At 35.8% G+C, this 14,980-nt stretch overlaps 3 protein-coding genes across 6 annotated transcripts; 2 read left to right on the forward strand and 1 right to left on the reverse strand.

Moving 5' to 3' along the window:
* Positions 1–216: 216 nt before the first annotated feature.
* LOC107851224 (prosaposin) lies at positions 217–1,157 on the forward strand. 2 transcript variants are annotated; one of them, XM_047401325.1, is made up of 3 exons: positions 217–435; positions 528–733; positions 842–1,157. In XM_047401325.1, exons 1-3 carry the CDS (start codon positions 315–317, stop codon positions 1,007–1,009), a joined length of 495 nt encoding a protein of 164 aa, XP_047257281.1. In that variant the 5' UTR covers positions 217–314; the 3' UTR covers positions 1,010–1,157. The 2 variants fall into 2 exon arrangements, with proteins under 2 accessions (XP_047257281.1, XP_016551650.1); XM_016696164.2 differs by having other exon boundaries at positions 379–435; positions 536–733.
* Positions 1,158–1,941: 784 nt separating this feature from the next.
* LOC107851222 (SUMO-conjugating enzyme SCE1-like) lies at positions 1,942–6,027 on the reverse strand. Its single transcript, XM_016696162.2, has 5 exons — positions 5,794–6,027; positions 3,865–3,954; positions 2,676–2,828; positions 2,476–2,586; positions 1,942–2,342 (listed from the first exon to the last, which is right to left on the reverse strand). The coding sequence occupies exons 1-5, from the start codon at positions 5,860–5,862 to the stop codon at positions 2,277–2,279; spliced, it is 489 nt and encodes a 162-aa protein (XP_016551648.2). The 5' UTR covers positions 5,863–6,027; the 3' UTR covers positions 1,942–2,276.
* Positions 6,028–9,326: 3,299 nt separating this feature from the next.
* LOC107851221 (serine carboxypeptidase-like 26) lies at positions 9,327–14,916 on the forward strand. 3 transcript variants are annotated; one of them, XM_047401327.1, is made up of 11 exons: positions 9,623–9,744; positions 11,032–11,158; positions 11,467–11,574; positions 11,723–11,818; positions 11,908–12,000; positions 12,083–12,171; positions 12,257–12,538; positions 12,933–13,099; positions 13,206–13,301; positions 13,572–13,677; positions 14,427–14,916. In XM_047401327.1, exons 2-11 carry the CDS (start codon positions 11,131–11,133, stop codon positions 14,571–14,573), a joined length of 1,212 nt encoding a protein of 403 aa, XP_047257283.1. In that variant the 5' UTR covers positions 9,623–9,744; positions 11,032–11,130; the 3' UTR covers positions 14,574–14,916. The 3 variants fall into 3 exon arrangements, with proteins under 3 accessions (XP_016551646.1, XP_016551647.1, XP_047257283.1); XM_016696160.2 differs by lacking the exon at positions 11,032–11,158 and having other exon boundaries at positions 9,327–9,744; XM_016696161.2 differs by lacking the exon at positions 11,032–11,158 and having other exon boundaries at positions 9,374–9,744; positions 12,939–13,099.
* The last annotated feature ends 64 nt before the right edge of the window (positions 14,917–14,980 follow it).

A 14,980-nucleotide genomic window follows, 5' to 3' on the forward strand; every position in this document is an offset into this window, starting at 1 on the left:
CTCCTGGCAAGTTACATAATGAAATCAAAGGACAGTGGATGGGCATGCATGTCTAGTAATCATAGAAAATAACAGTTTGGGAACCTTCCTACAGTAGAGGAGTCATTGGCCCCATTCGGGGTTTTTGTCCAGTACCTCTCGCTTCCCGGAAAAGAAATCCATAAAGTCCTCGGTAGGATTGTCAGCATCCCCCCTCTTATCGTTTGCTTTCTCTATTTTATCACTCCAAGACATCTTCTTCTATAACGCTTCAATATCTACTATATATACATCGTTGATCTATACTGACGTTGTTGTTATTCACCTGGCGCAGCATGGATTCGAGGCTCTGCCTGGCAACTTTTTTCATACTTGGATATAGCTGGTGCTGCACTGCTAGAGATTTACCTGCCGGTAACCCCATAGTTAGTCAAACTGAAGACGATAATGTTTCTGGTACTTCCTCTTGTTTTTATTTGATCATGACTATATTCGTGTTGTTATCAAGTCATGGGACAGTTGTTTTAGTCTTGACTTTATCGCACCAGCATTGCAGATGAATAACAACCTGGAAGAAGGGAGACAAGATCATCGACCAACAGTGGAAGAAGTCGATGTAAATGAAAAGTTGTGTACATTGTGCGAAGAATACACAGCGAGAGCAGTTAAGTACATGGCTAATAACAAGACCCAAACGGAGATCATTGAACTACTTCATAAATCCTGTTTGAAGATGCGATTTTACAAGCAAGAGGTATACTTGTAATCTAACCTTGAAGTTGTTTATGATGATTTCAAACTTCATAATAAAAGGTTGTGAGTTAGTTAATCGCGCTCTTTCATCTTTTGGTGATTATTGCAGTGTGCCATACTCGTGGATCTTTACGCTCCTCTCTTCTTCGTAGAGATAAACAAAATGGGACCTGAAGAGTTTTGCGAGGAGTTTGGGTTTTGTGGGCTCGGGATTACCTTTTCTCACGTACTTTCTGGAAAGATCGAGCTGCAATTTATGCCACCAACAAGTTATTGATCTTGAACTTTATTAACTTATGATCTACTTACTTTTAGTTTACAAGTCTGCATGCTGCAGTTTAAAGATGGTTATCTGGTTATGGAAACTTGTAATATTGGTTCTACATTGGCAATAATTATATTATGAGCATGCATGCAGAAGTTAATACTTTGATCCAAAAATACCCATGTTGTTAATTTTGGGAAGTGAACAATCAATTACAGACACCTCCCTATTACTAGTGGCGGAGCCAGGATTTTAGGGTCGTGGCTGCAAGGAAGGTTCGAACACACATATTGACGTCCAAAACTTTATAGTTCCGCCTGAAAAACTAAAACACCCAACTATCTTTCTTGGCTTACCAAGTGCTTTTCAAAGTCTTATATCAGATTTTATACATTTTTTTAATATAATTATACTTTATCTACATCAAACTTAATGGATGTCAGAGCACCACAAATTGCGCGCTGTAGGTCCTCCCCTGCTTATTACGGGACCTAAAAAAAGGCTTTTAGTAGTGCCCTTAAAATCTAAGCGTTTTGAAGTGCCAATACTTGTATCTGTTGCCACACCAACCCTTTTGTTCTTATTGCTCCGAATTCCGATCTATATGACCTTCGGTTCGGACGGTACAAAGTAAATCTCTTCCAGATAGTAGCCTAACCTTTAAGAATTTGTTCTCCGATCAATAGGGCATTTTGAACTTGGCCTAACTGACAGGGATAACCATAGCTAACAAGTATAACGAAGGACAAACATGATGACACTTGGCGCGGGACAAGGCAAGGCAAGCGCATAATAACGAGCTAGGGCAGGGGGAGACATAAACGAAGCAGGGCAGCGCAGGGCGGGACAAGCTCATACTGTATATATGATGATGCATCACAAGACGGAATAAAAGAGAGAAAGAAGTAGCATGTTATCAACAACAACATACTCACTCAGTGTATTCCCACGTAGTGGCGTCTGTGTCTGGAGAGAGTAAAATGTATGCAGTCCATACCAATACCTCCGAAGAAGTAGAGAGGCTGTTTCGGATAGACCCCCAGCACAAGACAAAAGGCCAGTAAACAAAGCCGTAATAAAACATGAAACCGAAGTAGCATGTTATGTAATATCTTAGACATGACAAAATCTGGGGTGTCAAAGCAATAAGATCCCATGTCTTAGAACATCAACACTATTGACAAAAAATGAGTTTTCCAGTTTACTCTGATCTTTCAAGATTCAATATCGATTCCATTTTCAAGAAGCTAAGTACGCGACCAACCATGTCAACGACAAACTAAGGAGGGGGAAGAGATGCATAATACTCGACTTGCTGTCTCACCCGCTTGTATGCATCCTGATCCTGCAAAAGCAAGGTCACGTAACTGTGATTGTGTCCGGTTTCAACACAAAAAAATCAAAACGCCAGCTGAACTTTTTAAGCAAAAATCAGAGAAAAAACGCAAGGAAGTACACATTAAGATTGAGTAGATTACTCTGCTGAATATATAATAAGCATCTTGTGTTGGATCGTAAGGGTTTGGATTGTGAAGAAAATCTTGGATACTCGACAAGATTTCTTCGATGGTGAGGTCAGGATCCCACTCCTAAACAAGGTTATAGTCAACTGGAAGCCGTTATATGAATCGACAAGATTAGGAAAGTACTAATAAAACATCAATGAACAAGAACTTACCCGGTCTTCATCGAGGATGTCTATAGATATCATCCCTGATGGATAGACGTTGGGATGAAAGAAACCTTCGGGGAACTTGCACGTAGGTGGTTTGTTAGGATAGTCTTCGCTGAAGAGCATTGTTATTGGATACGAGGCACCTTCCCAGTCAGTCTGTACCAGTTCAATGTGCAGATGAAATGAGCAAACCGGGGCTTCAACAACGTAAAGACTTATATTGTCGAAGCTGAAACACTTTCCTTTTCAACGACAACAACATACCCGATGACCAGTGTAATCCCACAAGTGGGGTCGAGGAGAGTAGCGTGTATGCAGACGCTACCTCTAACTTGGGAGGTAGAATCACGAAAGGAAATGTGCAGGCGATTACTATTGTCTTTCAATCAGGCATAGCTTATCTCTCGTTAAAACTTCTTTCTACTCCGGTTACTAAATTATCTTCAGTTCTAACTAATTCGTTGCTTTAATGGTCTATTCAGTAAACTAAACCAAAAGACGAAGTCAGGAGCATGAAAACCTGGCAACAATAAGAGAACTCGACAAGTTACAACCAATATAATCGAACACTTTCCACAACTGCTGCGCAAAACTGATGTCTCTAGGTACTAACTAAACAGGACGTTCTGTTATTCACAGTCCACAAGATGTGAAATCGATAAACCTCCTCATGAAAGTAGTTACACGATAAGGTAATTACAGCACGAAACTACTGATTTTCAACAACGCAAGGATCACTGATCCAACAATACACTGCTAAAAGTAGACAAATTCTGGCCCAAATATTCCAATCACGGACGAGGAATAGCACCAACCACTAAATGTATGCATGCTTTTTACACTCGTTTATCTACTACGGAGATTCATCATGAATGGACAAGTTTTACACTAACTACCAGTCTATCGCAACCCTGACACTCTTTTATCAACTGTCCTGATTCATTAATATGTACTACAATTTCAGTTTATCACTTAACCATGACAAGTTTACGCGGTTCTCTACAAACACCGGGAATGACTAAGTTTTCTCCTCCTCCCCCTACTCCTCCGGTAGTAATGGAGCACTTCGAGTTCAGCTTTTTATGACCGAGGAAAGGGCATTTTCCAAGAAACAACTTTCAGAGAAAAGTTTTTTAGTACTATTAAACCATCGATGCAAAAAGTTCACAAAAGGCAAGAAAGTTTTACTCACCCCGGCTTTTCCAGGGATATAGCAGCTCCACTCCATCAAATTGACTGACGATGGATCTGAACCAGTTTTTACTGGCGTAGCCACAAAACCCTATCCGAAAAAAGGAAGAAACCCGTAAAGTGAACAGAACCATCAGATCAAACACGTCCTAAGAATCGCATCCATCAAAAATAGCACTGAGTAAGGGGAAAAAGGGATCTTTATACAAACAGCGGTCAGACTTAGCTGATATATGTAGATTATACACCAATTATACATATGGTTATATACATATATTATACATCTGTCGGCTTTTTTAAGTTTATGCAGTTCTTTGGGCAGCTATTCGGGTTAAAACTTCGGAAAAACAGAATCAAAAAGGAAGAGACTCATAAAAGTGAACAGACCCAAGAAATCAAAAGCACCATTACTGAACATCCATCAAAAATAGTACAGAGCACGAAAAAAGGATCTTTACGCAAACAACTGGTCAAATTTTATTGTTCTACTTTTTTCTAACCCATATATATGGATTATACACGAATCATACATATATTTGTTTCAGTGTATGTTTAGTTCGTAATGGTAATGTTTTCATTGTTACCAGAAAAATGACGACAACAACAACAACAACATATGTAGACAGACCTTACCCTGACCTTAGAGGTAAAGGTAGAGAGATTGTTTCCAATAGAACCTCAGCTCAAGGGGGAAAAAAAAGTAACAGAAGCACAAGTGATAGTAGATAGTAACAAGACAGAACCTTTAATCTTGTGGTGTTAAACATAACACGAGGAAAGTTGGAATTACAGAGTTGCTAAAGGGGAAACAAACAAATTGAAATTGGGAGTATAAAAATACAATATGACAGTCGAAGTACAAGACGACAAATAATAACATAAATCAAAGGAAAAAAAACTACAAGAGCAATACTACAACTACTAATAGAATCCGTAATTGTATATCCACCAAAAAAATCAAAAGGAAAGAGTCATTCTTTACGACAAACAAATTGAAATGAAAGGAGTACAACAAAATAATACGATAGTCTAAGTACAAATAAGACAATAAATAGTAACAGAAATCAAAAGGAATACAACATAATAATATGATAGTCAACGTACAAGACAACAAATAGTAACACAAATCAAAGAACAGAAACTACAGAAGCAATACTACAACTACTAGTAGAATCCATTATAGTGTATCCATAAAAAAAATCAAAAGGAAAAAGTCATTCTTTTAGAAAAGCGGTGCACTAAAGCTCCCGCTATGCGTAGAGTTCGGGGAAGGACCCCACCATAATAGTGTATTGTACGCAGCCTTACTTTGCATTAAGGACAGAGACTGTTTTCAAGGTTTGAACCCGTGACCTCCTGGCCACATGGCAGCAACTTTATCAGTTACTCCAAACTAGGAGTCATACTTATAAAAAAGGACAGTTCGGTGCACTCAATCTCCCATTATGCGCAGAGTCCGAGGAAGGACCCCACCACAAGGGTGTATTGTATGCAATCTTACCTCGCATTTCTGCCACAGGTCTGGTCACGTGACTGCATCTTTATCAGTTACTTAAAAGGGCAGTTTGGTGCATTAAAGCTCCCGCTATGCGCAGAATCTAAGGAAGGGCCCCACCACAAGGGTGTATTGTAACCCGTGACCTCTTGGTCACATGACAGCAACTTTACCAGTTACTCCGGGGCTCTCCTTCGAAAAGAGTCACTCTTTTCAAAAAGAAAATACGGCAAACAAATTGAAACGAAAGGAGTACAACAAAAAAATAGGATCGTCGAAGTACAAACAAGACAACAAATAATAACAGAAATCAAAAGGAACACAACATAATAATATGATAGTCGACGTACAACGGTACAAGACAACAAATAGTAACAGAAATGAAGGCCAGAAACTACAAAAGCAATACAACAACAACTAGTAGAAAGAAAATACATCAGGGTGACTTTGAGTCCATTGATTGTGTGCTTCAGTGATATGTTCAAGTGCAGTTTTTCCAGCCATATGTATCACCAAATACTCACCCTGTTTCGTTTTGCTTGAATTTTATTGACTCTGCAAGTCTTATTTTACTATACTAACTTTATTAATGATTTGCTTGACTTTTATTGAATTGACGAATCTCCTGATTTTACTAAATTAACTTTATTAACGATGACAACACACCACACAAATCCTCGTTAAACTCAAACAAGAAGCAGGATTTTGTGTGGGGTGGGGGTGGGTGGTATAGGGCTATGTTCTAAAATTTTAGTCCTTGTTTGGACACACTTCCATTCCAATACCAAATATACCCTTCGTTTCGTTTTGCTTGACCTTCGTTGACTTGAAACAGTCATTTTGCTTGACACCTTCATTGACATGCTGCCTGCTTTGACACAATTACACTAATCCCTTTGCCCTATATAAGTAAGTATTTATAAGTCGTTAATTATTGTGATAATCCCTTTGCCCTATATAAGTAAGTATTTATAAGTCGTTAATTATTGTGATTTATTTATAGTATCTTTTGAAATATATAGCAAATAAAAGAAAGTAAAGCGAATAAATTAAAATAGATAAAAAATAAAATGAATGTAAGGAAAAAGACCAACAAAATTGTGCCAAAGCAGACATATTGACCAATTGCCTGCTTTGATGCAACTTCATTGGTCCCTTTACTCTTTAAAAGTAAGTAGAATTAATTACGAGTTTAAGTTTTGTGCACCATCAGTGTATAAAATATTCTACACTATCACTTAACTTGACCTGTTATTGCAGGTTACCCAATTATTTACATAAAAAAAATAATAAAAAATTAAGTAACTTGCAATAGCATCAATTTTATGTTCTCTTTCACTATATATAGCACAATAAAAAATGCTTATGTAATAGTTATCTTATTTTTCCTTTTAATTATTCGTTTGAAATAAAGCATTATTTTCTTTTCTTACAACTCTTTAACTCTAATTTCTCGAACGATATATTTAATAGCCGTTTGGCCATGAAAATTAAAAAAATTTAAAGTTGAAATTGAAATTGAAGTTGGAGTTGTGTTTGACCATATTTTTTTTTACTTTTGAAAAAACTTTTTAAAATATGATTTTATGCCCCAACTTTTACAAACTATTAAAATCACCTCAACTTTTATGCCATATTTAATGAATTTCAATTATGACATATATAATATTTACATTAATAGCCTTTTTCTCATATTTGAAAATTTTAAATATGAATGTTATATCAATAGATCACTGCTTCCTATTTTTTAGGTAACAAATATTAACAAATATTATCTTTCAAATAAATTTATTTTTTTAGAAATTTATTTAATTTATTTCCTTTATTTTCCGTTCCTAAAAAATAGGAAATGATGAGTTGTTATTAAATTTTAAGATGCCGCTAATTTATTTCTTTAGTTTTTTTATACATAAAATTTTTTACTATGTGTGAATAAATTATTTCTATGTAAAACATACTTTGTATATTTATGGTATATTATATCATATACCATAAATATATAAATATGCTTAGAATGTTTCTTTATACTTTGTATATTTATATATGTGTGTATATGATATATACATGGTATAAACTTCATATATAACATATTTTGTATATTTATGTTATAAATATGCTTAGATGTTTCTTAATACTTTGTATATTTATATATGTGTATATGATATATACATGATATAAACTTTTATATAACATGCTTTATATATTTCTATTATAAATATAATACTTTATATATTTATGGGTATAAATATAATACTGTGTATAAAGATACCAAGGATTATGGTATATAAAGATAGCAGTTGCAGTTTAAGGTATAAATTTATTAAATTGGACATATTTTTTTATGAAAAATATGTATCACCGATTTATATTTTTAGCATATGTATGGTATAAACTATTTATATTTGAATAGTATAATAAAGATGTACACAATATAATATATATAATCAAATTAAAAATGAGAATAATTTGTGGCAGTGGTAAACTAATCTGCTACAACTTTATTAATTCCATAAATATAGAAAACGCTTATCCATTATTAATTACATGACTATAATTTCTTAAACGTCCGTATCACAACAGAAAAATTATTATTATTATTATTATATTATAGTAATTAGGATCATTAGCAGTAAAATAATGTCTTAAATAAGGGAGAAAATTAAAAATAAGGGATAAAAATAATGATGAGAGAGAAAAAGAGATATATATTAATTAGGATAACATTAAGTTTGAAATTATAATTATTTTATTCTTTAAACTGCTATATACGTAATATTGAAAAAGAAATGTTATAAGGAAAGTTTTATATAAAAATTTAAATGATTGGGGTTATATGTAATAATAATAAAAGTTGGAATTGAAGTTGAAAAATTGTAAAAATACCAAAAACCTGTTTTTCCTTTTCAGAAAAAAATTTTGGAATTATTTTCCGAATTTTCATGGCCAAACACCACAATTTTCAACTCCGGAAAAAATTTTCAAAAAAAAGAAAAATTTTTCATGGCCAAACGGGCTCTTATAATCATAAAATTAAAAGATATATATTTTATATACTTTAATTTAAAATTATAATATTTAAAATTTTTCATAAATTTCATATTAAGTCACAAACATACAAAATAAATGGAGATGGAGGTAGCAAAAGATATTATTGCTTTGAGGTAGTGCTTGTGACTATGATAATAGTGTCCACTAGTCCTTTCAAAAATAATAGCTTTCATTTCTTGATATATTATTTAACTCTTAACTTTGTACGTAATATGCTTAACATCCTAAGATTAAAATATATTTTGATATATTTTATGTATTTTTAATTTAAAATTATAGAATTCAACAACAATAATATTAACGCCATGTAGTGCCAGGATTCAGGAGTCGGCGTGCTTGAAAGGTCCGAACATTCATATTAACGCCAAACGCTTTAAAGTTTCGCTTGAAAACTAAAGCATCCATATGTTTTTTTGGTTTACTGAGTGCTTTTTTAAGTCTTAGTCCAATTTAAATATATCTTTTATATAATTATACCTGATTTGCATCGGATTAACGGGTGCCGGAGCATCCAAAAATAAGCTGTAGGTCTGCCTGTGCCACTACGAGGTAGAGAAGCTGCTTTCGAAAGACCCTAAGCACAAAATTCAAATTCCTTTTATTTATTAAATTTCATATTACGTCAAAACGAAACAAACAAATTGAAACATAATGGTTAACAAGGGCAGACCTACATTGATTTTTGGGGTGCTCTGACATCCAGTAAACTTGACACAAAATAAGTATAATTACATATAAAATATATAAATATAGGTATAAAAACACCCACTAAAACAAAAAATTAACTGAATACATTGATATTTAGATTGATCTTAACCTACTCCACCGAAAGGAGCATCTCGTATTCGAACCTTGTTGAAGCAATTTTAAGCTCCCACAATCCTTAAATAAATCGTGGGTCCGCGCCTAATAGTTGAGACATTGTTGCTTGAGGTAGTGCTTGTGACATAATAATATGCACTGTCTTTACAATCATAGAGGTCAACCCCACTAGTCAACACTGACACCATTATATCTTAAAAGTTCAGAAACACACACACACACACACTAGGAAACTAACACACAACTGAAAAATGAAACCTTCAAATCCAAAGAACACAAAAAACATAATACTAGTAACATTTGTGTTCCTTATTTGTTGGAATAATAAAGTGTTTTCAAGAACACAAGATGATGACAAAGTAATAAAGTTGCCTGGACAACCTAATAGTCCACTAGTTACACAGTTTTCTGGTTATGTTACAGTTAATATAACTCATGGAAGAGCTCTTTTTTACTGGTTTTTTCAATCTCAATCTGATTCTTCCAAGAAACCCTTACTCCTTTGGCTTAATGGTGGTAATTTTCTCGTTCTTTTTTCATAATTAGTGAACCCCATTAACTTGTTTTTCTTGTTTTATATGAAAGATTGGAGATTTAACTGTTTAGTTCTGCTCATTTTGTACTTTTTTGTATGTTGTTGTACTTGGTACTTGTTGCTCTATAACCATAATTCTTGTTTTCCCATGTAGTTTTTTACTTTGTTTGTTTCAATTTGTTTGCCTGGTTTTGACTTGACACGGAGTTGTTCGTTGGTTTTGACTTGACACGGAGTTGTTTGTTTGGTTTTGACTTGACATGGTGTTGTTTATCTGGTTTTCACGTGACACGGAGTTTAGAAAGGTAAAGAATACTTTTGAATCTTGTGAGAATGTACCCTTCAATCTTGTAGTCTTAAAGATGTTGTTTGTAAAGTTAGAATTAAAGAGATACCAAAACGGAATAGAAGCATTCTATATGAAATGGACTAAAAAGAAAAGTAAGACGAACAAATTGAAATTGGAGGGAGTATTAGGAAGAAGGTGGGAGTGGCTTTGGTGGAGGACAAGACGCGAGAAGTGAGGTTACGTTGATTCGGGCACGTGTTGAGGAGGGACTCGGATGCTCCAGTACGGAGGTGTGAGAGACTGGCTATGGATGGTTTTAGGTAGGGTAGAGGTAGGCCACGAAAATATTGGAAGGAGGTGATTAGACATGATATGTAGCAGTTACAGCTTACGGAGGACATAACCCTTGATAGGAAGGTGTGGAGGACGCGGAATAGGGTTGAGGGTTAGGGGGTAGGAGTGCAACGGTTACAGTAGGGAAGAATACTTTGCTTGCGTCTGGAGTTTCTTGTTCGTGGTATTTGAGTGATATCTATGATTTCGGATAGATAGTTTATAGCATTATCTTGGGGTTGTATTGTTTCCTTATTAGCTAGCAGTGTTAGTTTAATTTGCATACTGCATTAATTTTATATGCTTTTATATTTTTGTATTTGTTATACTGTCATCTGTCCTGAGCCGGGGCCTATCGGAAACAACCTCTCTACTTCACCTGAGTTAGTGGGATGGTCTGCATACACTTTACCCTTCTCAGACCCCACTATGTGAGAATACACTGGGTATGTTATTGTTGTTGTTGTTGTATTTAGTTCTGTTCTTTTTCTTATCTATATTGTTGTTCTTGAACCTGTGGCTCTAACCATAATTCTGTTCTTTTTGTACTTTTTTGTGTGTTGTCGTACTTGGGACGTGTGTCTCTATAACCATCATTCTCATTTTACCTTGTATCTTATGATCTATGTTGCTCGTACTCTTCAAGAACGCTAACGGGTGAACTTCTGATACTCGAGAAGTAGTATTTTTTGAGGATCTGACATGGCTGCAACAGTAATTTTAGAGAGTCCGAGCGACATAGGATATGATGTTTTTCTTGTTTCATGTGAAAGGTTAGAGGATATTCTGTTCTCTTTGTACTTTTCTATGTTGTTGTCGTTGTTGGAACTTGTGGCTCGATAACCATAATTCTCGTTTTCTCTTGTATCTTATGAACTATGTTAGTCGGACTCTTCAAAAATGTCGACGGATGCATGTCAGATACTCCAAAAGTAGTGTTTTTTTAAAGATCTGATATTGGTGGGACAGTCTTTTTGCAATGTTCGAGCAACATAGCTTATTATTATTCCAAGATACAACAACATAGCGTAAGTTCGAGTACTCGGTTTCTTAGCATTCACTTGTATGCTTTCTATATTAGGGCCTGGTTGCTCTTCAATTGGATATGGTGCTGCTGTCGAGTTGGGACCTCTTCTAGTTCGAAACAATGGAGCCGGTCTTGACTTCAACGAGTATTCTTGGAACAATGGTCGTATCTCTTTTTCATTTATGCTCTATCTTGACGCTATATCGTTTGCCAATTTATGATGAATCCTCACGATGTAGAACATATCGACTCTATATTATGTTGTTGAGATGTTAATTAACCGAGGTTCTTGCATGCTTCTTACCTGCAGAAGCCAATTTGCTGTTTTTGGAGTCACCGGTTGGAGTGGGGTTCTCATACGCCAATACATCCTCCGATTTAACCAACTTAGATGACAACTTCGCTGGTAATTTACAACCCGAGAAATGCAGATATATCGAAGAGTTTGTGTACGGTACTGTATGCTAACTTATGAACATAATTTGTTTCATACAGCTGAAGATGCTTACAATTTCCTGGTGAATTGGCTGGAAAGGTTTCCCGAGTTCAAGAACCGCGAGTTTTTCATAACAGGAGAGAGCTATGCAGGTGATGTAAACCTTTCTTCAAACTTTCATTTTAACGATTAAGACTGTGTGTCTAAGTAAGGTGCAATCTTTCGTGATCATAGGACACTATGTACCGCAACTGGCAGAGCTCGTGTGCAACCGAAATAAAGACAGCAAAAAGTATCCGTATATTGATCTCAAAGGTTTCATGGTAAGTTTACCTTCCAGAATAGCAGCATTTTCGTTGCTCTTGAAGGCTCGGTATCATTTATTTAGTCTCGTACGATGACTTGCAGGTTGGAAATCCTGAGACGAACGATTACTATGATTATAAAGGGATAGTAGAGTATGCTTGGACACATGCGATACTGTACGATTCAGAGTATCAGAAAGTGCAACAAGTATGTGATTTCAAGGTCTCCAACTGGTCCGACGGATGTAATGATGCTATGCAAGTGTTATGGGACAAATATCAAGAAATCGACATTTACAACATTTATGGTCCCAAGTGTCTCGTGAACGCTTCCTCTTCTTCAGCTAGTGATAGCGTTAGTACACACGACTCTTCTCAAATCAAGGTGAGAATGATCTTGAGCTCCATCGAATGCATATTAGCCTGTATCTGTAAAATAAGTTTTTAGTCCTCGACTTGGGAGTTATTTTGAGCCTCTTCAAAGGCGATTATGTGCTATGGTGCACGCACGAACTCTTCAAAACTGTCGTTGAGAGAGTGTCGGTTCCTCCAACGGTAGAGCATTTTGGAGGATTTGACAGGGGCGCGGCAACATTTTGGAGAGTCTGAGCACGTTATATGCATAATAGTATAATACAACTTTTATTCAACGCTAGTTCTATTTCCTCAAAAGATCGTTACAAGCTTATTCAGTAGATAGCTCTTGCGATCTCTGTGAATCGATTGGAAACTTGATAAACATGACTCGAAACTAAGTCCCATTTCAACAATGTACTTAGTTGCAGGTACCTAATTATGGATTCAGGAGGATGAAACAAATTCGAGGTGGTTATGACCCTTGCTATACTGCTTACACCGAAGAGTATTTCAACCGGTTAGATGTTCAAATTGCTCTTCATGCGAACACTGACGGAAGTCAAGCAACAAAGAAATGGAAAAGTTGCAGGTAACTTCAACTTCCTGTCATGGTTATATTTGCCCGACCACCGTGCAATTTTTGTTTACTATTTTCAGTTTCTGTTTCCTAATTCGGTTTCTGTTATACACTTCAGTGATCCTGTGTTTCGTACGTACAACTACAATGTATTCTCCGTCTTGCCAGTATACGAAAGTCTCATCAAAGGGGGCCTAAAGATTTGGATTTTTAGGTATTTTCGTTTTTGTTTCTGTCTCGACTTTGCTTTTAGATTGGTGCATCCTAGTATGAGGTTGTTCTAAATATTTCTGGTTTAGACAATACACATTACAAAATGCATATGGCTCGTGTTACATAATAGCGAAATGCTACAATTTTATGTTGGCGGAGTCTTATAATGCGTTATGATTCCTTGAACTGAATCTTGATGTTCTTTTAGTACTCATTTCATATACGCTGACATTCATGTGGCTCGTTTTTTTTATCTTTTGTGATCAAAAAGTGGCGATGTGGATGGACGAGTGCCTGTAATTGGGACGAGATACTGCATTGAAGCTCTTAATCTGACTCTGAAGTCCCCATGGCATTCGTGGTTCCACAATCATCAGGTCAGTTCTTCTTGTTATTTTCGACTTAGAAACATTAACTGGCGATCATATGGAAAACCGCGCTTCAACCTGAAAAGGTACAACAATAACATACCCAGTATATTCCCACATAGTAGAGTCTGGGGAGGGTAATGTGTACGCAGACCATACCACTACCTTAGATAAAGTAGAGAGACTGTTTCCGACAGACCCCCAAAGGTAAACTCCATTTTTCGACTCTTTCCTAGTTCCTAATCGCCACTTTCCTCCTTCAAGAACCAGAAAATGTACTCGGAATCTGGTTAACTCATTCTCCTTTTGAACATAATCGTCTCAAGAAAGTCACTGTTTGTTGAGTCAACAATGATTCAATTCTTATGAGTAAACAGCAACAAAAACATACCCCGTAGAGTCCCACACAATCGGTTCTGGGGAGGGTACAGTCTACGCAGACCTTACCTCTACCTCAGTTAGAGAGGCTGTTTCCGATAGATCCTCAACTCGCGGAAATCTTATAAGTAAACCATTTAAACAAACCATTACAGCATGATCAAGACAAATATAACTTGTATTTACTTGATCGAAAGTTGTTGATATTGTATACTAAAAGCTAACTAGCTAATCATCGCTGGTTGCTGGAATGCAACCTGAGAAACAAGACAGGTTACACGCTACAACATAGTAAAAGCACACTTGTCGTGTAAACTTATCTACACTGTCAATGTGCACGTGTGCGTGTATAGTAACTGATAGACGTTGATGTATGTCAGGTAGCAGGACGGATAGTGGAGTACGAAGGGCTGACATTCGTGACAGTAAGAGGAGCCGGTCATCTAGTACCGCTATACAAGCCAAGTGAAGGTCTAGCTCTCATCCATTCTTTCTTAACCGGTGAACAACTCCCAGCTCATCGATAATAAAATCTCTCTGAGAAACATCTCGTTGATGATTCATTACCAATCTGTCGTTTTACTACACCAAGTTACCTGATATCTGCTACTAGTGATAAGGGCGGAGATACGTTGACCTTTCGCTATCAGCATTATACGAAAATCAAGAATTCAGAGGGCATAAAAATGCAAGAATATTAAATGCACTTGCAAAATTGTATACCTTTTAATACTGTATATTTAATGTATCATTTTTTGGTTTCCCGTTCCCTTGTTCGCTACATGTTGTAGCCCAACTAAATTTGGATTCGCGTCTAAAAAGCTCGAATTTGAGATCTTAATGGATGAATGAATATTTATCACTCTACTATAACCTTTCTTGGTCCATTGAATTAATTATTTTTTTTTGTTTTTGAATTATTTACTTCCTATTG

The sequence above is a fragment of the Capsicum annuum genome, chromosome 12, assembly GCF_002878395.1.
Source record: "Capsicum annuum cultivar UCD-10X-F1 chromosome 12, UCD10Xv1.1, whole genome shotgun sequence".
Lineage (NCBI taxonomy): Eukaryota > Viridiplantae > Streptophyta > Magnoliopsida > Solanales > Solanaceae > Capsicum > Capsicum annuum.